General features: G+C 42.4%; 5 protein-coding genes across 11 annotated transcripts; 1 reads left to right on the top strand and 4 right to left on the bottom strand.

The window, feature by feature from the left end:
* Nucleotides 1-125: 125 nt before the first annotated feature.
* On the bottom strand, nt 126-2,914 carry LOC135488435 (uncharacterized). Its single transcript, XM_064773044.1, has 4 exons — nt 2,817-2,914; nt 1,692-2,020; nt 1,307-1,390; nt 126-890 (listed from the first exon to the last, which is right to left on the bottom strand). Exons 1-4 carry the CDS (start codon nt 2,824-2,826, stop codon nt 672-674), a joined length of 642 nt encoding a protein of 213 aa, XP_064629114.1. The 5' UTR covers nt 2,827-2,914; the 3' UTR covers nt 126-671.
* A 423-nt stretch (nt 2,915-3,337) lies between these two features.
* On the bottom strand, nt 3,338-6,965 carry LOC135488346 (uncharacterized). The gene is made up of 4 exons (XM_064772921.1): nt 6,852-6,965; nt 4,831-5,175; nt 4,343-4,423; nt 3,338-3,884 (listed from the first exon to the last, which is right to left on the bottom strand). Exons 1-4 carry the CDS (start codon nt 6,876-6,878, stop codon nt 3,708-3,710), a joined length of 630 nt encoding a protein of 209 aa, XP_064628991.1. The 5' UTR covers nt 6,879-6,965; the 3' UTR covers nt 3,338-3,707.
* Nucleotides 6,966-7,792: 827 nt separating this feature from the next.
* Nucleotides 7,793-14,977, bottom strand: LOC135487964 (protein C-mannosyl-transferase DPY19L3-like). 7 transcript variants are annotated; one of them, XM_064772286.1, is made up of 15 exons: nt 14,922-14,977; nt 13,876-14,150; nt 12,654-12,866; nt 12,332-12,471; nt 11,906-12,029; nt 11,573-11,707; nt 11,155-11,286; nt 10,847-11,025; nt 10,345-10,503; nt 9,993-10,102; nt 9,687-9,838; nt 9,339-9,478; nt 9,098-9,230; nt 8,632-8,784; nt 7,793-8,386 (listed from the first exon to the last, which is right to left on the bottom strand). In XM_064772286.1, the coding sequence occupies exons 1-15, from the start codon at nt 14,932-14,934 to the stop codon at nt 8,213-8,215; spliced, it is 2,232 nt and encodes a 743-aa protein (XP_064628356.1). In that variant the 5' UTR covers nt 14,935-14,977; the 3' UTR covers nt 7,793-8,212. The 7 variants fall into 7 exon arrangements, with proteins under 7 accessions (XP_064628356.1, XP_064628358.1, XP_064628355.1 ...); XM_064772288.1 differs by lacking the exon at nt 14,922-14,977 and adding an exon at nt 14,814-14,912; XM_064772285.1 differs by lacking the exon at nt 14,922-14,977 and adding an exon at nt 14,504-14,906.
* Nucleotides 14,978-14,999: 22 nt separating this feature from the next.
* Nucleotides 15,000-17,608, top strand: LOC135487968 (large ribosomal subunit protein uL13-like). The gene is made up of 7 exons (XM_064772292.1): nt 15,000-15,035; nt 15,656-15,728; nt 16,046-16,111; nt 16,378-16,479; nt 16,749-16,894; nt 17,142-17,264; nt 17,476-17,608. Exons 1-7 carry the CDS (start codon nt 15,018-15,020, stop codon nt 17,557-17,559), a joined length of 612 nt encoding a protein of 203 aa, XP_064628362.1. The 5' UTR covers nt 15,000-15,017; the 3' UTR covers nt 17,560-17,608.
* A 750-nt stretch (nt 17,609-18,358) lies between these two features.
* On the bottom strand, nt 18,359-20,783 carry LOC135487969 (iron-sulfur cluster assembly scaffold protein IscU-like). The gene is made up of 5 exons (XM_064772293.1): nt 20,583-20,783; nt 20,073-20,186; nt 19,843-19,953; nt 19,522-19,600; nt 18,359-19,353 (listed from the first exon to the last, which is right to left on the bottom strand). Exons 1-5 carry the CDS (start codon nt 20,673-20,675, stop codon nt 19,262-19,264), a joined length of 489 nt encoding a protein of 162 aa, XP_064628363.1. The 5' UTR covers nt 20,676-20,783; the 3' UTR covers nt 18,359-19,261.
* Nucleotides 20,784-21,434: the final 651 nt, after the last annotated feature.

Here is a 21,434-nt window from a genome sequence, read left to right as displayed (position 1 = left end):
TCAGTCCTGAAGAAGCTGTTGTGATCAGGTGAAACTGTCGACGATCCTCAGTAAATTCGAATATAGTAAACGGATTGCACCTTCTAGTGGTAAAGTATTTAAAAAGAGATAATAACACCTTTTGATTATGCTTTGATATCCATGATTGTCTCGAATACACAAAACGGCATTTTATTGTCCAATGTGAACACAAACGACAACATTACAATTACAATTACAAATACAATTACAAATGAGTTTATTTGCACCTGAGAGGAGGAGTAAAACCTGCATACACATATTAATACATGTAGATCTAGTGAATATTGATAATTTTCTTCTGAAACAACTCTACGTTTACTAGGCCTATTCGCGTACCAGTTACTACAAGTGAACACATGTCAACTCCGCAAAATACACATACATAATACACATATGTCTAGTTCATGTTTCCATATACGTCATGGACACGTATCGTCCTTTGATGCGGCGTTGTCCTCTCAGGAATCAGTTCACCATTTAAAAGACGCTTGAGAAGGAACCAAACAGTAGTGTAGAAGTAGGCTTACATTATGAAATATAGAAATACATGTATATTAAAACATCCCTGATCCGGTTCATATTGTGGCATCTCTTCTACTAAAAAACATCTAAGTAAGTGTCCTGCGCTACTCGTGAACGCACCAGTAATACTATGCTGCATACTGGGGAGACAGGGCATACTGCGGCGGGACATACTGGAGTTGAGGCGCCGAGGGAGCAGCTTGATACTGGAAAACGACGCCCGGATTTGCGGCTGGTGCCCCACAACACCCGCAAACCTTCTGACTCACGATGACTATCAGTGCGACAAGCAAGGCAAAGACGAACAGCGTAACGAACAGCAAGATGCATCCAACGATAAAAAGGAGCTGAAATTGAAAATGATAGAACTGTCAAGTGCAAAGCGAAACTTATACCATCCTGACCATCATTGTCTTATACTCCATTTAATATGTACATCTAGAACATAAGCTGCTTGATGAGAGGCAAGTGGTCAAGATGCATGTATACAGTGTCCCAAAGAAAAACTTGCTGTTGGGAACTAATACTGGTTTAGGTGTTCTCCTGTTCTGAATAACCTTTCTTTTCACAAAGAATTGCCTGGATGGGATCAAATTACCATTGCCTCATTTGACTTTTCTCCCCCCCCCCCCGGGGTCACATACATGTGCCTTGCCTTGGTGGCCTAAGGATTTGCAAGCAGTCAATCGAAGACTTATCAAAAGCCTACCAGAAGTGATATCCAGGCCTTGCAGTTCAAATGCTGTAACGAGATGTGACCTACCTTGGCAAAGTTTCGGACAGACTCATCTGCAGCAAGGTTGCTGATAATTCCACCATACAAAACACCCAGGCCTCGTAGGATGACCTGAAAGGCGACCAACCATTATATCAAAAACAACTTGTCAACAAAGGCATAATACATGTAGTAACATCGACCCTAACCTCCGTTGGGCAAATACCTTATTCTCCCACTAACCATGCTACTGCTCTAGCGAGTGAGCCGATTTACCAATTACCCGCTGTGACCGAACGTAGTTTTTCCGTGGCGCGTCGACCGCACTCTGCGGGAACGCCCAAATACAGATTGCAGTTCTGTTAGGGCGGGAGGTTACTGGATATACTACTAGTCCAGGCACGGACACGAATATATATACATAAATCCTTACCTCGATGAAGGTGTAGGCCAGCGTCACCGAAGATAACACAAGCAGGGAAATCAGGCATCCTTGTTTCCTCTGCGTCCTGAACGCGCCATAAATGGCAAGAATTGCAATCAGTGTGAACAGGACAGCCGATATGCCGAACTCGACGACACCATCGTCAAAGCCATCCAGACCACCAAAAACGAAAAAAGCAATTCCGTGCACGATTCCGGCGATTAGGAGAAGGACAGCTGGTACTTTCGCTTTGGGGATTGTGAAATCCGGTTGGGGTGCCGTCCGCTCATCATGTGTTGGCGGCGAAATCATGACAACCGCCTGTTGGTTCATGTCGCCTGAAAGAAAGCATCATGACTCGAGAACTCGTGTCTTGGGAATTGAGCGTATATTCTTAGCACACGGCCAAGACGCAGGATTAACGTCATCTTATCCGGCCATCTGGTTGTGACTTTGTCCTCGTAAGACCATTCTGGGACGAATTGAAATTAAAGAATGATTTTTGTGTCGCCAGATCTAGTTTAAACAGCCCGCCGCCCGGAGCGAAACATAACGATGGTTTCGATTGGCTTGGAGGCTACCACGTAATCAGTGGTTACATGTCTGAAAGTTGCCGCCATTCTAGCATCCTGACGTAATCAGTGGTTTTGAATAATACTCAGCCTCAAAATGCCATTCTAGTTGCCATTCTAGTACGTCATGCATGGCTCGCTGCGCGCGGCATGCTATGGCTTTGGGTACGACATTGAACGCGCGGCAGATGCAGAGAGATGAATCAACTAGCTAGTACACAGTGTGATGCTCGATGGATGGATCGATCGATATACGACTACCCAGAATGCTAGTAGAACATGTATAGGCTACTGTACATGCACGTCGAAATATCCCTCAGGAAAAATGTACTCAATTTCACCATTCACAATGGTAAACCGACAGCTCTTCATCATGGTGAATTGAGACGGTGAAATATTTTACCATGGTGAGCATGGTAAATTCTACATTCACCATTGTGAGCATGGTTGCATGGTTAACTCAGAATTCACCATGGTGAGCATGGTAAACTCCGATATTACCATGGTGACTCTTAGGTACAAATGGCGCGAATAGAAAGATACATATGCAGGCACTCCTTACCCTTATTCATCGTTTCAGAATGGCTCAGAGAATTCCGGTCCGCAATATTATCGAGTAAACTACCGCAGCATCAATTAATCATGTATCGTCGGACGCCGTCAAATTGGTTAGCGGAGAAGCTTCCAGTAGGCGCTCATCACTATCACTAATTTGAGCGCCAAACTTGAAACGAAGTACATAATTGTTAATATTTGTGCATTATTCTCAACGAGACATGTCAATACGTTGCAGCTGATCGTTGTTGCACCCTTGTCTGGGATCCTGACCTCACTGAACCCCGCCCAAGATCGAGGCCGGCGGACCAGGCTTTACCTGCATCTTCTTCTGGTATCCATGTCCGTCAATGCAGTTGGCTGTGACTATTGTCGACTGGTCGGGCATCCGAGTACCACCATTTGTTGTGGCCGGAGGGCGTGCTGTTTGTAAGGCAGGATTCAAGGAGAATGCATTGAACGTATGAACATTTGTTTGTCCTTTAACACACATGAAGGCCTTCGTTAAACAACTAAACGCTCAAACTTAAATAGCACATTTAATGAACAGAAATTATAATACAGGCTCTACAACATACAAAGTCAACATAAAACAATGACCACTTTCGGTCAGTGATATGCCTGATCCCTCAAGTCCTGATCGGACATCGCGCAAGATGTCCTGCATGCTGAGAATCTGCTGTAGAGTCTTTGCGGCGGGGGTATTTTTTATTGTCCCAGCGGGGTAGGTATAGGCCTACATGCGCCTGCCATGGTCCTCAAACTTGGTCATGACCTAGACTCCTGAGATAGTCCGATCCTAATCACCCCTCCTTAGATGGAGAGACGAGGCCAATCCACTGCGTTCGGAGTGTATAGTATGACCCAGCTCAACATGTCGGGCGTCATTGTTCGCAACTCAATAGGGCGGGGGTGCGGTGGGGGTGGCCTGATATTGCACAGCAGCTGGAGTTTGCGCAGGAGGTGCTCCGCAACATTGACAAATCCTCTTACTCCCGATGACGATCAGTGCGATAAGCACGGCGAAGACGAGCAATGAGATGAACAGCATGGAGCCTGCCACGGCAAGAATGATCTGGAATACGAAGTAAAAAAACACCTTTTAGCTGTGGTATTTTGCAGGTGTAGAAGTTTGAAATGTACTGGGATAGAATGGCCGTGGATTCTAAACATTATTTTATACGAAATCGTGACAGCTTGATACGTCTTTTACTATGACAGTGGTCCATCCGTGTAGGTATATGTAAAAGGTTGACGTGACATTGGTGGTGAGAACAAAGAGGTTACAAGTGCCGAGTTGGGGCATCGTTTCAGAAAAGATTCGGTCCCTGATTGTGGTACGGTTAGGGTTTTAAATTCCTAAATAGAAATCGGGCCATTTTGTTCAGCCTTCCACCCTGCAATGGTATTTGTCAAGACACTGGGGTGTCCGGAACCTGGTATGGACAGAAATGACAGAGGACGATTTTTCAGCGAGTGAAAATGTAGCATCCTCTTTATCGCATAATGTTTTTCCTTCATTGTTCTACTTACAATAGCAAAGTTTCTGACGTCCTCATCTTCAGCATGTATCCCAGCAACTCCCAAAAACACGGCCATGGACTGCATAATTATCTGAAAGGCAAGCAGAAATGAACCAATAAGGCAACCAGTGAGACGGCAATATCAAATTTTAGTGAGGCACCCGTATCTGTCCGGCAAATATCCACGAAGGGCGAGTTGTCACCAAAATGAGGTTTTGCCTGGGCACCAGCGTGAGCCGATTTGAGTGCCGTCTTGTCTGGGTTAGTGTCCAGCAATCACCTGTTGCATCTGTCAATCAAGCTATTGATACCTATATTGGTAGCAGGGAGTTGCGCGGTGAATTATACTCCAGAGGCAACTCGATCAGGGGAAGCGTCATCCTACATTGACTCCTTGGGGAGGGACGACGCCGATTGTGTAACGGATCTTTGCTCAAAGGAGATAGTCCCAGAGACACGGCTATGGGACGGCATATCTATGGAATACTTCATGCTTACCTCAACGAAGTCGTAGACAACCGCCAACGAAGACAGGACCACCACAGCAACCACTAAGCCTCGTTTTGTCATACCCTTAGACGCTGCAACAATGGCAAGGATCCCAATAAGAGAAAACAAAACGAACGAAATGCCGAACTCGATGAGACCGCGTAGATCTAAGCTAGAAATGAGGACTTTGACGACGAAAATGAAGGCAGCACCATTCAAGATGCCAGCACCAAGGAGGAGATACCCTGGAATCTTTGCTCTGGGGACGGAGAACTCTTCAGGCAACTGCTCCACATCCCAGCCGCGGGGAACGATCACTGTCGTCTGCTGTTCGTACATGTTGTCAGATTTTGTCTGAAAGCGAATGGGATACCGGTGAGTCAAAGCCAACTCATGAGACTTTCATGAAGACAGTTATTTCATCAGCAGAAGTATACTATAGGCCTATACTGCTACCATCTTTAGTCTAGGGGTTAAACACGCCAGCCACTAATCAGAATGTTGAAGTGAGCTGCACTGCTCCACCTTCAAACTAAGACGAGTTCTTGTCCTTTCCCAGACCGATGGAAGATCTGGGACGAACTAACAATGCAGCAGGAGTGAACAGCATCTAGTTTATTGATAACAAGAACTTGGATTGATGATGAGTCGGACTATCTAGTATCGAGCCGGAAATCCGTACCTTCCACTTAATTGGACAGCTATTCCAGAACTCTCTTAAACATGTTAAAGTACACGTACATATAATATTAGATCGCCTAGCAACTGCTCACAAATAAATGGTCAAAGCGTAATAATACTTGACTTGCCAATCTCAGCTCGACGCCGAACTGCAGCGCCACTCGCGGACAAAGATAGAACAACTCGACATTTTTTTCACCGGTTTTCTTGCTGCACATGCGTACCAGCGTCATCTTTTGTTGATTTCCGCTGGTACGCATGCGCAGCGAGAAAACCGGTGAAAAAAATGTCGAGTTGTTCTATCTTTGTCCGCGAGTGGCGCTGCAGTTCGGCGTCGAGCTGAGTTTGGCAAGTCAAGTATTAATGACATTATCTGGCTATAGGCCTATGCTGTACTTATACATTAGGCCTTGAGAATGTATGCATGCACGTGTACACTTTGTATATACGAGGACTACTGGGAGGCCTAATGTTGTTGACTTGACATAAGAACGTCGGAACTACACACCCAATATTATAATATTACAGAGCAGGTCTCTGTAACACTAACAACAAAGCTTATATATTTTAATTGAGCCACGCCCTAATCTACATATCGCCCGGTCACGATCATTTGGATTATGGGATGGAGAGGCAACATAATAGAAACGTGCTCGATGGGCGGCATCCTTATGAAATCAGCCCCGGAGAAGCGAACATTAACCCCTGATTTGAGACAAGACCACTAATGAATATTCATAGGTTGGAGGGTCGAGGCCTATCTATTAGACTAGTGCATGTTTTTTACTCTCAAGTACATATTTGGAGAGGTATTGAAAAAATATTTGCTGTGGCAAGTACAGATATAAATAAATTGTTTGGTAAAAAAAATAATTTTCAATTTTGACAACCTGGCCATAGGGGGGTGGTTCAAATTTGGAGTGAAAATGGCCGAAATGGGTAAAAATGTCCACTTGTGTCAAACTTGTCAATTTAAAAAAAAATTTCCGTGGTCAATCACCAATTTAAATCGCACCAGTTACTCGCAAGACTAACCCGTATATCATATCCGAATTTCAGTTTCACTACTTGACGCATTGTTTGATGGCGGGAATTTGAAATAACTGGAAATGGCTTGGAAAATCAATTGTGGTCTCGTCTCATTTCCTCAGGAAGGATGAGAGTTGACTCTATTGAACATCCCGCGGAACTTTGAACATCCCGCGGAACTATAGTCGGCGACCACGTGATCGTGTCCGTCCGCAGCGCCCGCTGAAACCAGACAACGATATCGATATACGCCAGCCAGCGTAAACCACAATTTTACAAATAGCTGTATTCTGAGGATAGCCGAGCTAGTAGTAGCTTACCATTGCCATCATTGACGTCTGGGTCATCAGCGGTGGTGTAGAAAGCGGGCAGCAACCGAAAATTATCTGCAATCCCGGCCGACTGAAATCGATGTAACATCACTAGACACCAGGGGTCGGGAGGAGCTAGGAGGCGCTCGCAGTGATGGCGGGAACATTTCAATATATTGCCTTCTGCGATCACGTGAGCTGCGATGAAGGTTGTGACATATTCGGTATAAACCTCCACGTGTCCCACTTCACATTCGGGTATGGTCTATTTAGCTTCTTGGTCTGTGGGATGTGGGCCCGTATGTGATATTATGTGGTTTTGGACACTGCATGCGGGTTTAGGTTCCGATGTCATTGGCATCGACTTTTCTTGATATGAGACCAAATGTTCTTTTCCTAGAAAGAACATTTTGTGGGCTGTGAAGACCAGGCTTACAATGTTGGTGTGCCTATTTGTGGCCACAACAAGAAATCGACGAAAGAATGAGTAAGAGTTGATTACATGAAATAGGAATTTAACATTTTATTCTTTCATAAACTGGCACTATTATAGTAAATGATAAAGACTGGTATGGTACATAAGATATCTAACATTTTTTTAAAGTCAACGATCGGCACCAAGACCGATGTAATATAATACAATATATATCAAATAGATCCCTTCCCCCTTCTCAACTCAAGCTACATTGTTTGAAGTGATTTTGTCCTGGCTACTATTCCCGGCTACTAGTCCCGGCTACTAGTCCCGGCTACTAGTCCCGGCTACTAGTATTGAGAGAGCTGAAATGAAGAAATCTAAGTACAATAACAAACAACACACATGGCGTTATGAATGATACAATGTTCATGTACATGGGTAGTGCCATTATAACATCAGCCATGTGAGTGACTTTCATATTGAAATCTCCTGTATTTCAGATGAAAGAATAGTGAGCCTGCTCCATCTACAGGGTAAGGTCCATTTATATGATATGTCGGCAGAAACTTAAAATCAGGACAGGTTGAACTTTTAGTACATACGTGTATGATGGCACAAAGAATTTCTACATGTTTGGTCAACTTTTTATCTCTGCAGTCCATATTCATTTGTACGGGTACACCCCTGGTAGAAAACTATTGCACGACAGTGAACTGCTTCAACAACGAAACACTCACTAGTAATCCCACATCAGAGCCTTTAAAGGGGGGCTACAGGTGGGAGCCATGGGTCCAGTTGGTGGCACCCAGGCTACCAATATCCACTGTTTATTTATTAGCGAACTGGATCACTGGGGTTTGAGCATGAAACATTTCTCTAAAAACGACAGAAAACAAATGACACGGCCCTCGCCAATCCAGCAACAAAGTCAAGTCTATGCACTTGGTACACATTACTGCTGAGATGAGGGTTCCAGTCCGAGGACCTTGTAAACCCTGAATGTCCTATTACTGAAGACTAGTTTGAAATTTTTTGTAAAGTGAGGTTTGCTATAGCGAATCTCGTTGCAGAATCTTGGAACATCAGATCGTTTAAGTCTTTCCTCTGCTCGACCATGGTCAGGAATCTGGAGAATACAACAAAGAAATGGGGTCAGTGAGGTTATTAAAACTGTGATTTTCTGGTTGACACATCGCTTGTGACCATTACATGAGTGTTTTAAGTTTCAGTATCGTGACGGTTGAATATGGAATAGCTTGGTAAATAACACCTCCTCCAAGCAGAGTGACACATAACTATTGCTCAGCAATCTTCTTTTTGTCGTTTCAGATATTGACCAGCCCTTAAAGACATCATCAATGATCATCCTACCTCTCCATTTAGTACATCTATTAGATCAGGCACTCTACACCCAGTGGACTGGGCAAGGCAGATACTGTCTTCCAGGATGATGTAGCTGACGTCATACTTGAGCATTATCTCATGGACCTTGTCAGGTGGAGTTCGGCCATAATACTGGTACAGCTAAAGACAGAACAACAGATCACTATGCGCACTTGAATAGAAGTCCCAAGTATTGCTACAAATCTAACTTCTCAGGCAACCTGTAAACAGTTATTATCATCAAAGAGGCAAAGGACTTTTGGTAGCTTTTTTCATTGTGATTGATCTCCATTTCAAGATAAGCAAGAGCAACAAACCGCTTGAGTAGCAAGGGAGCAACAGTTTAGCCCATCTATTGAGCAAACGAGGTACCAAGGGAGTGAAGACAAGCATGAGAAGTTCCCGATTTCAATGGATTAATCTCCTCCATCTTGGTTGAATAAAGCTATTTCACCTCTTTTGTTCGTTCCCTCAGCTGCTTGTCTTCGTAATGTGGATGATTCGTTAGTGGTCTTCCCGTACACAGCTTCACCCCAGCCAGGAGCTGCATGCTACCAGTAAATGCAGCTGTCGGTGCAGTGTCTTTTCTGGAAGCAAGAGGTCACAAATTAGCGCAGAGCTCTGTGCTGTTTATCAGGTGGTCCAGGTATGCAGAATGAAACGTTGGACACAGAAAGCAGTTGCCAAACACTTACTTGATCCACTCCATCAGATCTACAGTATCAGGATCATAGAATTCCTTCAGGTCCTCGAGATTTTTCAAAACGGGTGGAAGAGCTTTGATGAGTAGTGCCGCCAAAACGATAATCGTCACACCATTTCTCGTAATTTCAAGCTGGAATCGCAAATCATTGTATTGAGATTTTCAAGTGTGATATTGTCTCTGCAGATGCCATCAACATAAAGACCGCAGTCCCATTCCTTTTCAACTTGTGCGTAGCTTACCCTTACCCAAATACAAATCTAATCACGAGATTTGTTCATAGTACTAGTATGATAAGAAAACTGGCACAGTTCTTCATGAACCACAAAACAATACTAACCACAATGCCTTCAATCCTAAACTTGGAGAGCAACTTCTTCCAGAAATGGAAATCACATATACCAACACTGGCCATGATACACATGTAAACTGTCCACAGATACTTGAATCTCATTGTAGATATAGCCATCAGAGCAAAGAACACAGTTTGAACTGAAAAATGAATAATATGAGCGTTAAAAAACAGCTAATAAAAAACATGCTGTTCAACTTCACTAGGCTCTCAGAGCCTTCTTGATCAACCGTCTGGGTTCGAATCGTGGAAAAGCACTTTTCTGTACCTCTCGTAAAATAATGCAGAACTCACCAGCATGGAATGCTAGCTCTGGTCTCTGCGACAGAATGTGTGGACTGGTAATGAAGCCTTCCTTCACCTCTTCTTGAGCATCGTCTTTTGAATCTGAACTGGAGAAGTGTCTGAAATCAAGTAGGCGCCATGATAATCAAACACAACAACTGAAATGACAATCAGTTTTGAAAGAACGGCTAATTTCCACATCATTTGCCTAAAGGCATATGCACATATATCTCTTGGAAAACTGGTTGCAATTTATGTTATGCTCTCTCAGTATCCCATCAACTCGTCAACGTCAAGGAGACACTGAAGTCAACAATGCCCTGCGAGTTGGTTTTATAACAGAAGGATTGAATTCACTTACTTCCAATTCTGAAGCACAGCCATAGCGAGGAAGACAAGAACTGTGAAATGGGTGACAACATAAAATGGGAAGACTAAGTGCGTGGTGAGACGTTCGTATGTATCAGATGGCAAGACATTGAAGGCACCGGTACACAGGTAGAGCTGGGAATCAAAATCCCTGCAAAATGAAATCATTAGAATAACTATCTTTTGATTTGGCCAATTGTAGCAGTGCGAGTCAAGTACACAAGGTAAACTGCAATTCAACTAACCGACACCATTTTATAACATTGAAACACAGTAGAAACCAGATGACAGGTCTAGTGGTTAAGGCATTGGGCTTAAGATATCATGGTGTTGGATACAGCTTGCTTCTGACCTTGACAAGTCTTGGCATCACTTTACTTCGACTGTCAGGTCCTTTGGCTGAGATGAAACAAAATTCCTTGTACCTGAGTTCATGCTGGTTTAAACAGATCTTTCATTCAACATTGCAAATATTGAAATGGTTTAAAGCTTACTTCCAGTCTCCCAAGCCAAGTTTTTGTGCCACAAACTTGAAGATATGTTCATCGGCTTCATGTTGGAGAATGCCCTTCAGAGAGACGTTGATGACGGCCGTGAAGAAGAACACGAGGACAATGGAGAGAAGCACCTTCAGAATCCGTAAAACAATACCACACGGCTTTATCACATCGCCCTGGAACAGTTATCAAAGCTTTTGGTGAGTTTTAGTACATGTTGCTGGAGTCGCAATGTTCAAATTACTAACGAAGAGACAGGAAAATAACACTACATTTACTCAATGACTGTGTGGAAGCAGCCTTACCTTGATGAAGAATACAATATAAGCGGCTGGTATAAAGCTGAGCACCAGCGAGGAGATGATCATCTTGTTCAAGAACTGGAGGAGGCAGACACTGAGCAGGCTGAACAGCTGAATCGTGTAAACACTCCGAACCTGAAAATGTCATAGGAAACTTCATCTCTTGCACCAACACTAAACCTTCCACCATTCTCTCTAAAGTGCAGTGAAAAAACTGTGTTGACCAAGAGCGGCAGCAAACATGGAATTTAGAATATATGCAAAATGAAAATTAGCAAATGAACATACTCTTGGCTTCGTGAACATCACCAGTTTACAGTAGGAACTACGACTATTAACAAAAACTCATTACTTCAAAGTAATGCACTTTTCTGTTTCTTTCAACATCCCCCCACCACATAACGGTTGGTACACTACTTACCTTGTACATGGGGATGATATCTAACATGACAACACCAAACAGCGCCATCGCTTGGAGAAGGAGAATGAACTGAGCAAACTGCCAAGTCAGGGCGAAGAAGAATGTACACAGGGTGATGACACATAATGAGAAGATCTGAAACAAAAGAGAAGACTTTGGATATACCTGCGGGTGAAAGAAATCCTGTTTCTGAGAGTGGAAAATGTAGTAGAGACACAGAAAGTGACATCAAGGTATCAACAATATTGATATCCAACTTGTTTAACATACTGTACCACTCTTTTGGCTGGATGTCCAAAGGACTTTTCAGTGGAACTTCCCAAGAAATCTCACCTTCTTTTTCTTTGTTGTCTGTGCAGATAAGTAGTACGTCAAAGCAGCTATTTGTCCCCAGAGGAATGGCAGTGCAAAGCTCTCTCTTAATGGAATGGTGTATTCAACTCTAGTTGTGTCAAACCTAGAAGATAAAGTGTTGTACCTTGCAAGCAAGCTAAACTTGACTGTACACTTACGAAAGCCTGTGGATAAAACCTCTATTCCATCAGATGGGGTAGAATCTTCAGCTGGTACTAGTGGCAGTCAAGGCAAAAAAGCCAGCCCACACACTGAGTAGGAGTTATTGATGCTTTGATTTTCTGCTTTAAATTCGGAAGTCGAGTGTAGAAACCTCATATTTTTAAAGGAGGGTTGCAACATTTACTCCAAAGAAAAGTCCAAAATGTGCCTTTTCTCTACTACTCTAATGATAAAAGAACAAACCTGTTAAAAATGTAGAAAAGTGCTGTGAGTGCTCCTGCGATCCAAGATCGCGAGAGTAACCAGGTGATGGAGTAGATGGCACAGATCAGCAAACCGTGCAAGAAGAAAACACTATAGATGTAGAAAAATATGGGCTCGATCTGAAAAAGGGAACAAGGCACAAAATGAGAAGATGTACATGAAATGTTGATTGATCCTGTTGGGACCACTCAGTAACTTGCAATGTACTTCTGACAGGAGAAGAAACTTGATTTATAGCCCAATTTACTAAAGGTTTTTCTGCTCATACTGATCCCTTCCCCGACATTGATTGATGTCCTACCTTGATTGGTGCAAACTTGTAAAGAGCACAAACAATAACTTCCTGATATACGTTAAATCTCTCCAGTATGTTGATTGTTCTCAGATGTTCTGTGACGTTGTCATGGGCAAGGTCATAGAGTCCTTGGCTGAAAGAGGGGGCTTCTACCATTTGTTTGAAGAAAGAGTAGTATAGACCGGCCTCTGTGCGGAAAGATATCTCCCTCTCAACCTCCTGAAATTTGATATTTATGATGTGATGAGTTAGTTATGCACCAAAAAGAGTCATTTACCTTTAATGGAGAAAGCTGTTGTCTTTGCATTCACTGTAAGTTGTAGGAATGAGTCCTAATTGGATTGAAGGAGTTTGTTTGTATCACAGCCAGCCCAAATTCTGGGGAGAGCTGAATATTGGTCAAATAGGGAAGGGTACAAGGAGATATATCAATCAATAGAGAGCCCAAGCAAAATCAACCCAGGTCTTCAAAATGCCACAAACCTTTATATTCGAGAACCACAAGGCATTCTCATGCGACAAGTAGATGTATCTGGCATACTTATCCGCCAGGTAATAGCACACAAAAAGACCCAACAAAAAGGAGAAAAGCTTAAACAGCCAGTCACTCGTTAACCCACTAAATCCTGATAATCCTACCACGCCCTCATGTACATGAAAAGAACTTTGGCCTCCATGAATGTTAGTGCTCTTTCTGTCTCTGTGTAGGACGTGGCGTCTTCTCGATTCTTTCATTTTCTGCTAAGTTAACGATTTCCAGCAAAACCACTCCAAAGTCCAATATGACCAATCTGACGGAATGACTGCAATCATTTACGATTCAAACAGAATTTTAATTGTATTGCAGAGGAAATAATGTGAATTTTAGATAAGATCCTAAATGACTGCTTGCACAGCGCTAGTGCTTCGTCATCAGGGGCTAATGATTTATTCTATAAGCATTGTATAACATCCCATCAACATCTGGTAGCATCTGTTGTATAATCAATAAAGAAATTACATGTATTGGCAACAGAGTCTGGATATTGATGTCTGGTTGGTGACAGCTGTGATTGGTCAACAGATTTCTATCTGGCTGCACCACCTCTAGGAAGAATGACAAACCAATAGACATAGCAGATATGAGAAACTGAGATGTTGAATTCTTCGAAAGGCCTTCTGGTCTTCAGGCAAGACAGGTCACCTAGTACTCTTATCTAGGCTCTAGTCTAAACCTTTAAATTTTTACCTTTAAGTTGGAAAACCATAGTTGATTCTCGTGCAGGGTGTTGATGTGGCGAGCATATATATAACCAAGGATCACTACGGTCGATACGCCCAGTATGAAGGAGATTGTCTTGAGGAACCAGTTGACTTCAGCCTCAGTGTCCTCTTCTGTGTTCGCTGACATATTCCTGGGTTCATGATTACTGGTCGCACTTGGATGAACCGTCGTGACAGTTACTTTTGATTTATTTTTACGTCTTCTGACAGCCCTGGGGTCATTCATGATGATTGTGTATGCTGCAAGTAGAAAATCAGTTTGCATTTGATTGAATTTGAATACTGGCACTTGGAATCAGTATTGACGAATAGGTTGGCCCAAAGCGGCTAAAGGCACCTAGGCCTACATATTTTTAGGAGTTTGAACCATTGTTGTCACACTTACAGTTGTGTGCGCGATCGACATGGTAACAGGTAACCATGGTTGACCATCGATAGAAGCTGCAGAATCAGAATCGACACAAAAATCTGGCTAATTGTTGAACCAGCTTCTGTTGCAATTGTGACACGACAATCAGTCACATTCACAATGGTAGATGACATTCCGCTTTGATAGGCCCTCGCCGAGACCCGGGGCCGACTCCGAGACTCACTACATTTAGGGCCTACAAACATCCCTTGCTGTACTACTACATCGACTATGTCTATAGGTGCATCAGCAAAAGTGCCAGAGGAGACAAATGTTTGAAGTTGAACAAAGTTGCACGACAGGTTCGACACAGTACTGGGACGATAACGCACAAGTACATAGGCCTATAGGCCAACATGAAAAATATGTAAACATTTCATGGAGACGAGGCTGGAATTTGTGCAGAAAACAGCTTTGTACGACGATCTGACATAACTTTTACCGCAATTGACCAAATTGAAACGTTGAATGAGCAATATGTATTCAGTTTTTACTCTATTTTACTTCATCTTTTTCATTAAATGTCGAAAAAATCGGCCGAAAAAGGTCACTTTTCGTGTGACTTTTGCCGGTACGGTATGTGCAAATTGGCCAACACTCACTGAATGCGTTCATTATTTCGGGCTAAAAATAGCACAATCCAGTCGGGAACTCCGTGTTTCTCGAAATAGTGCCCCCGTCGTCCTCTTTTTGCTATCATGGGTTTCTCAACGAAGGTACTGAAATTTTCGACAAAATAAATGCATAATTCTTCGACATATACATCAAATAAAGATCAGCGAAGTAAACCTAATAAATGATTATCATCTAAAGAAAGCTGGAAAAATCAAATAAACTGATTCGTATGTTTGAAATCGGGTGATTGAAACCACTTTTGAATGGTGTTGTCACCGGGCTTGTCCATGCTGGCAGTGTATTTGTACACGTAATACGTTATGTCCTGTTACCGGACGGGTGAACCTAATGTCGGACACCAAGGTGCTGTAGTGTAGACTGCATGAGGGTCATGTCATGAAAGTAGTGCTTGATAACAGAATTCCAAGGCATCGAGGAGAGATTTGCCTTGATTATGTAGGGCCCGGGCAGTGCCAGAGTTAGATGTGGCCATTCATTTTTTTTGGACTTATCACTTCTCCGGGTATTCAATTTGAATAGGGCTGTTCTTTTTACACCTACACTAGTTACAGGAAAGATTTGGATATGTATTGTACTGTATGCTAAAAAGCCCAGGCCCTATTCATCATCTTTCACTGGCCATATCTTTGTGATTTGCAGATTTTTTCCAGTCCTAAATAATTACTCTTGTTGCTGATCTGTGATCTACCTTTTTTTCCAGCCTATCATTATCGACGCCAGGGGTCATCTCCTTGGGAGATTATCTTCGATTGTGGCCAAAACTATTCTTAATGGTAAGTAAATAGTAGAGCAAGAGAGGAGAGAGGTATAGTCAAGAGAACTGAAATGATTCTGACCTGGTTCGCACACTAATCAGTGGCGTCATACCAAAAAAATTGCCCTCCCAGTATGCTCCTTCACTATGTTCATGTCAATCATGAAAGTCAAGTGAAGAAGTTTCATTAAGACTTAGTCTCCAACTAATGCAGGTTGTCATGGCTTAGGCTGTTGCTGTTATGCATAGCAAGAGATATTGAAACAGTAGAGGTGAATATCACCTGGTAGTATTACGCATTTTCATTGCTAAAATATGGTTTGAAATCTCTTTCAGGACAAAGAGTAGTAATTCTGAGATGTGAGGAGATCAACATCTCTGGTAGCTTCTACAGGAACAAGCGTAAGTGTCTTTGGAGTCTGCCTAGAATGTCTTCAAGGAGGTAGTGACAGGACAGAACTCTTTTAATTTTTGCAGGGAGGTGGCATAAAGATGGGTAGAGCAACAGTTCTATTCACGAGTGTGTATTGCATTGTCTCACAATATGAAATGGTACAATTTCTTTGTGGTAGTACCACGCTAAACTAAGAATTCTATCATTGAAAGTTATTTTCCAATGGGCATGTACGCTGTACGCTCATAAAAGCTGAAACTTCTTTTTCTTTTAGTAAAATACCTTGATTTCATCAAGAAGAGGTGTAATGTCAACCCCAAACGTGGACCCTTCCACTTCCGTGCCCCAAGCAAGATTTTCTGGAGGACAGTTCGAGGTGAGTTTGCTTGCAGAATGATTGGAGGATTAAAGCAGTTTTCCTTCAGTTGAGTGACTGTACTGATTGGAATCGATGTTCAATGTTTGTAATAGAGTATTGCTTCTAGGGCTCAAGTACTTGATGATATCAACGACGGGCGGACTGAATTGTTGATGAGCGTCGTTTTATCTGATACCGAGACCAAAAGGTAATATTGTCGAAGAAATGTACTTCTTCTTGTCATGATTTTGTACTTGACAATGACGTTCTTTGTTCGCAATCTCCAGGTATGGTTCCCCACAAAATCTCCCGTGGAAAGGAAGCCCTGGACAGGCTGAAAGTCTTTGAAGGAATTCCACAGCCTTATGACAAGGAGAAAAGAATGGTCGTGCCAGCTGCTCTCAAAGTGTTGCGTCTTCATCCCAGGAGAAAGGTAATTATTCCTGTTGGTACAAAAAGGGTTTATTGTGACTAGTTTGATCAAGTACTTTGAAAACTCAAGTAATTGATGATATACAACGACGGGCGGACTGAATTGTTGATGAGCGTCGTTTTATCTGATACTGAGGTCAAAACATTCTTTTAGTTGATGGTGGCACAAGGGGAGGGCCTGATTATATCATGATTTTTACTTTCGATACAAGCGAATGTACCTGATTCACATTACGATGTTCTTTCAGTCTTGCCGCTTGGGACGTATTTCGCATGAAATTGGATGGAAATACCAGAATGTTGTCAACACTCTTGAAGGAAGGAGGAGAGCAAAATCTGCCGAGTACTACAGAAAGAAGAAGGCGGAGACGGTTAGTTTATTGAATTTACTGGATGATATCAATGACGGCTGGACGGAGTTGTCGATGAGCATTGTTATTGTGTAACAAAACGAGGTTTCACATCATCTGTACTTAAACACCAGGGATGTTCTATCTTCTGTGCACTTGACCACCTTGTCATCACGTTACTGAACCAACAGGGAGTTGTATGTACCTAAATGATTTCATTGTTTCTTTTCAGGTCTGGCGAAACAAGGCCACTGAAAATGTCAAAGACAAGGTTGCAAAACAACAAAAGATCATTGAATCGTACGGATACCATTAAATTATCTGGAAGAGATATTTGTACAGAATAAAAAAAAAGAAATAATTAACTTCTGTCATTTCTTGTTTGTTTTAAAACTGTACGGTGTGCTGTGAGAATTCTTGCTGAAATAGTGAGATGACATTCTAATATCTATTGCTGGAACTTGAGCTGGTGGTTCTGAAGCCTGCTGGGAAAAACAAAGACTGCGTTGTTTTGTTCAGATCTGTCTTGAACCTAAATACAATGCTCTCCTCATGAGATGGCCTTAAATTGACATTTGAGGATCTTTGCTACCCAAGCCTGAGCCAAGGACCTTATTCACTAAGACCTCTCCCATGGATTCTGAGCCTCGGGCAAAGGTTGGCCTCTAATCGTCCTCCCTGTCCCTAATCCTTGGTTGTGATCTGTGCCTCAATTTTTGTGCCTGTGATGTAGTGGTCGACATTCAGGAGTCCCTATTGTCCATGCTTCGTCCTTGGTGGCAAGTAAACGCATGCCATGAAAGACCACCACACCTGATCAAGAGACGTTGTCGTAGCTGGTCATTGACAAACCCCATGTTGAGCATGTGTTCTGTCTGTGCGTGAACTGGAATTGCTCGATTCATTGGAGAACAAGACGGATATTCAGGACTGTCGGAGTGAGCTCTTTTCAAGCCCAAAAGGGTACCTACAGTACCTCATCTGCTCCAGTCAGCATAGTTTCAGCTCCAACCTTTTATATCCCATACAAGGTTCATGAGATTCTGCAGGCTGAGCAAACAATTCCACAACCAAGAAAAATGAGACCAGTAGAAAAACAAAAGCTGAATACAGACTTGGTTTTGTTCAGAGTTTATTTACAAATTCTACACATGGCTGTACAACACATTTACCGTTTGTTTTTTTCGCAGACAACTGAACCTTTGCAGATGTAAGAAATAGATGGATTCATTCATAACAATGCTAAAGAGTCCTCCCTGATCTCATTGAAAAGTAATACCCTGCTAAAATTTGTGGCCATTAGCCCAGAATTACAATGTACCATTACATACTTTCACAGCATTTGAGCAATCTCTCATCACCAAGGTTGGCCGATGCCTTGATTAATTTTCTACATTTACATGCTGTACAAGAATGATTCAATGCATCCATTATCGAGGAAACCATCCTTAGTTCAAACTTCAGTATGTACATGTACAAAATACTAAAACCAGTGCAAACCATAGTTACACCCTGAATTAAAATAAACAACAGACACAATTTAACCAATGGGGTGTATTTTAACCAATACAATGGGGTGCACTTTAAAACCAATGGGATGTTCTTCAATGCTTGAAGAAGAACTTGTTTACGTATCACATTTACAATACTGCCAACCAAGAAAATACAGCATTACATAGAAAGTCTTTTTAATCAGGGATGCCTTCACATCCCTCTGTTTGATTTCCCACAGCCTGCCTACACACCGATGTGACATGTGACTCAGACTTTTATGAGCAAGTGGTTTCCAGAACCAATTATTTACATGTAAAAGCTTTCTACAAGCATAAGACTACATGTATCACGATCAATCAGACTCTTGACGTGCAGAAGTTAAAAGCTCCAATGCTCAGCAATATTCCCAGTCTTTGCAGACTGGGAATATTGATGAGCATTGGAGCTTATTGCTGAGCATTGTAGCTTTTAACTATTATTGGTAGTCTGAAAAGATTGTCCAGTCCAACAAGTCCCGCTTGCAGCTAATTGCTACTTGCAGCAGCCTCCGGTGGATTGTTGTCCTTCTTCACCTGGTAATCTTTTAGGGCTGCTTGGATCGCATCTTCAGCCAACACTGTAAGAAAGATGTATATATATCATTATATCTACACCAAAGAGGTATGACTGGTGATTATCTCCACTCATTATTTCATGATGATTATGATTAGGCTTTTTATAAACGACGGTCAGAATTGAGGTGAAAAAGCCAGCAAATGACTGTTGTTCTATCTTGGAAACTTACTGGAACAATGCAGTTTTACTGGTGGCAAGCTCAGTTCCTTGGCAATCTCAGTGTTTTTGATAGTCCCTGCCTCTTGCAACTGAAAAAAAGCATATATATGAAATATTCATCAACATATGTCTAGCATGTTCTGTTAAGCTCTTCCATCAGCTGGTACATTATTTGAACTGGACGAGGCCAAGGTCGCAAAGCAATTTTACGATGATATTCATGCTCCTACATGCTCTACTGGCAAACCGTTGTGCTGTTCTTGTACTATTGATAGATCACTTCCTGATAAAAACACACATAATTCAGGACTTTCAACAAACTGGTACTAACCGTTTTGCCCTTGATCCACTCTGTAGCGAGAGAACTCGATGCAATAGCTGAACCACATCCAAATGTCTTGAATTTTGCATCTATGATCTTGCCATTTTCATCAACCTTGATCTAAAAATAAAAGGTATGATAAATAACGTTAAGAAAACTTTGACTTTGCCTGCAAAACTGGCCCGAAAGACTTCACACCACCAAACTTGATCGCTTGATCATAATACTCTTGGTCTTACCTGCAATTTCATGACATCTCCACATGCAGGAGCTCCAACTAATCCAGTGCCTACTGTGGAGTCATTCTTGTCCATTGAGCCAACGTTCCTTGGGTTCTCATAGTGATCAATGACCTAAAAATCAAAAAACAGTAAGCATGGTAAGGAACTTCTTAGGAAAAATTGTTCAATCCAAGCATGAAGTATCAGCGTGCTACGACTTCAGAATGTTGGGGACATCATCTTTGATTTGTGTTGATGGCGCTTGATCGATTACAGTCATCTTTAATCAGTAAATCAGTTGGTGGCATTCGGTCATCTTTAATCAATAAATCAGATGGTGGCATTCGTTCAAGCTGATCGACGATGCGTAGGCCTATGACTACTATAAGTATGACTATGAGACGAGTAGGGTATAGGCCCTGGGCTGCCGCCTAATGCCTATGGCTATGTAAATCAATGTTTGTTAGGCCAGGGGTAGGCCTACTATACTGCATGTCTGTAGTGTAGGTTTCCCCCCCAACAACTCACATTTTTGTGATAAGCAGCCGCAATCTGTGCTGGCATCAAAACCTTCGCTTCCACAGCTTTCACTGTCTGTCCAAGCGCTCGAATCATAGCCATTTCTTCTCTTCAGGTTTTCAATTATTGAATAAATCGGGATTTTTTTCAGCCGTTTCGTAACTTCGCAATATTTAACATCTGCTTGCCAATTGGTCCTCCTTCATTGAATCACTTTGGTTCAGTGATGAAGTTGTTGTTGTCGGTTCATGATAGATTTCAATGAATATCTCCAGGAAAACCGCCAAGAGTTCTTGTTAGGCCAAAGTGTCAAACTCGAGATATTCTGCCTTCTTCCAAATTATGATGGGTTTTGGAAAGAACGAACTAGGGGTTGAGTCTTTACTAACAGGTAATCACGACCCAATCCGCCGCGCAGCGAAGGTTGCATTACACAATGCGGAGGACGGTGTCAAGGGCAGCGTCAAATATGCCCCCGGCGACACGAGGTAGTCGTTTAGTTCCTCCTGCTGGCGACAACTTGAATGGTATAGGAGAGAAGCCATCTGGTCATGCATCACCTGGCTCGTTGATAACAGACAAATAAAAACCCACGTGGGCATGAAAGCCGTGACGGTACAGCTCTTTAAGTGTTAGACCGTGGGTCGCCTGGTCGCGGGTTCGACTACCGGTGAATCTGCCACATTTTTAAAATATTTTTCCTTCATCATCCTGTTATCTATTCATTCATGTCCATGTTTTTATTATTATCATTAATCATTATCATATCTTGAAGAAAACCACCGAAACAAACCTTTTCAAACTTTCCGGGCGTTCGAGTAATTCCGAGGATGATTCGTATCAGCAGCAAGATTTCTCGAG

The sequence above is a fragment of the Lineus longissimus genome, chromosome 5 (assembly GCF_910592395.1).
Source record: "Lineus longissimus chromosome 5, tnLinLong1.2, whole genome shotgun sequence".
Classification (NCBI taxonomy): domain Eukaryota; kingdom Metazoa; phylum Nemertea; class Pilidiophora; order Heteronemertea; family Lineidae; genus Lineus; species Lineus longissimus.
Note: the sequence above shows the minus strand (reverse complement) of the source record. Positions and strands in the feature narration are given on the sequence as shown.

Coding starts and splice junctions, on each gene's coding strand:
- LOC135488435 (XM_064773044.1), bottom strand. Junction 1,391..1,691: donor TGGCCTACACCTTCATCGAG/GTAAGGATTTAT, acceptor GTCGCCTTTCAG/GTCATCCTACGAGGCCTGGG. Junction 891..1,306: donor CTGTCCGAAACTTTGCCAAG/GTAGGTCACATC, acceptor TTTCAATTTCAG/CTCCTTTTTATCGTTGGATG.
- LOC135488346 (XM_064772921.1), bottom strand. CDS start 6,878: ATGACCCAGACGTCAATGATGGCAATG. Junction 4,424..4,830: donor TTGTCTACGACTTCGTTGAG/GTAAGCATGAAG, acceptor CTTGCCTTTCAG/ATAATTATGCAGTCCATGGC. Junction 3,885..4,342: donor ACGTCAGAAACTTTGCTATT/GTAAGTAGAACA, acceptor TTCGTATTCCAG/ATCATTCTTGCCGTGGCAGG.
- LOC135487964 (XM_064772283.1), bottom strand. CDS start 14,332: ATGGTTACCTGTTACCATGTCGATCGCGCACACAACT. Junction 11,026..11,154: donor ATATTGTATTCTTCATCAAG/GTAAGGCTGCTT, acceptor TAACTGTTCCAG/GGCGATGTGATAAAGCCGTG. Junction 9,839..9,992: donor AGAGCTAGCATTCCATGCTG/GTGAGTTCTGCA, acceptor TTCATTTTTCAG/TTCAAACTGTGTTCTTTGCT.
- LOC135487968 (XM_064772292.1), top strand. Junction 16,895..17,141: donor GTCTTCATCCCAGGAGAAAG/GTAATTATTCCT, acceptor ATGTTCTTTCAG/TCTTGCCGCTTGGGACGTAT. Junction 17,265..17,475: donor GAAAGAAGAAGGCGGAGACG/GTTAGTTTATTG, acceptor GTTTCTTTTCAG/GTCTGGCGAAACAAGGCCAC.
- LOC135487969 (XM_064772293.1), bottom strand. CDS start 20,675: ATGGCTATGATTCGAGCGCTTGGACAGACAGTGAAAGCTGTGGAAGCG. Junction 19,954..20,072: donor GAGATGTCATGAAATTGCAG/GTAAGACCAAGA, acceptor TTTTATTTTTAG/ATCAAGGTTGATGAAAATGG. Junction 19,354..19,521: donor AGTAAAACTGCATTGTTCCA/GTAAGTTTCCAA, acceptor TCTTTCTTACAG/TGTTGGCTGAAGATGCGATC.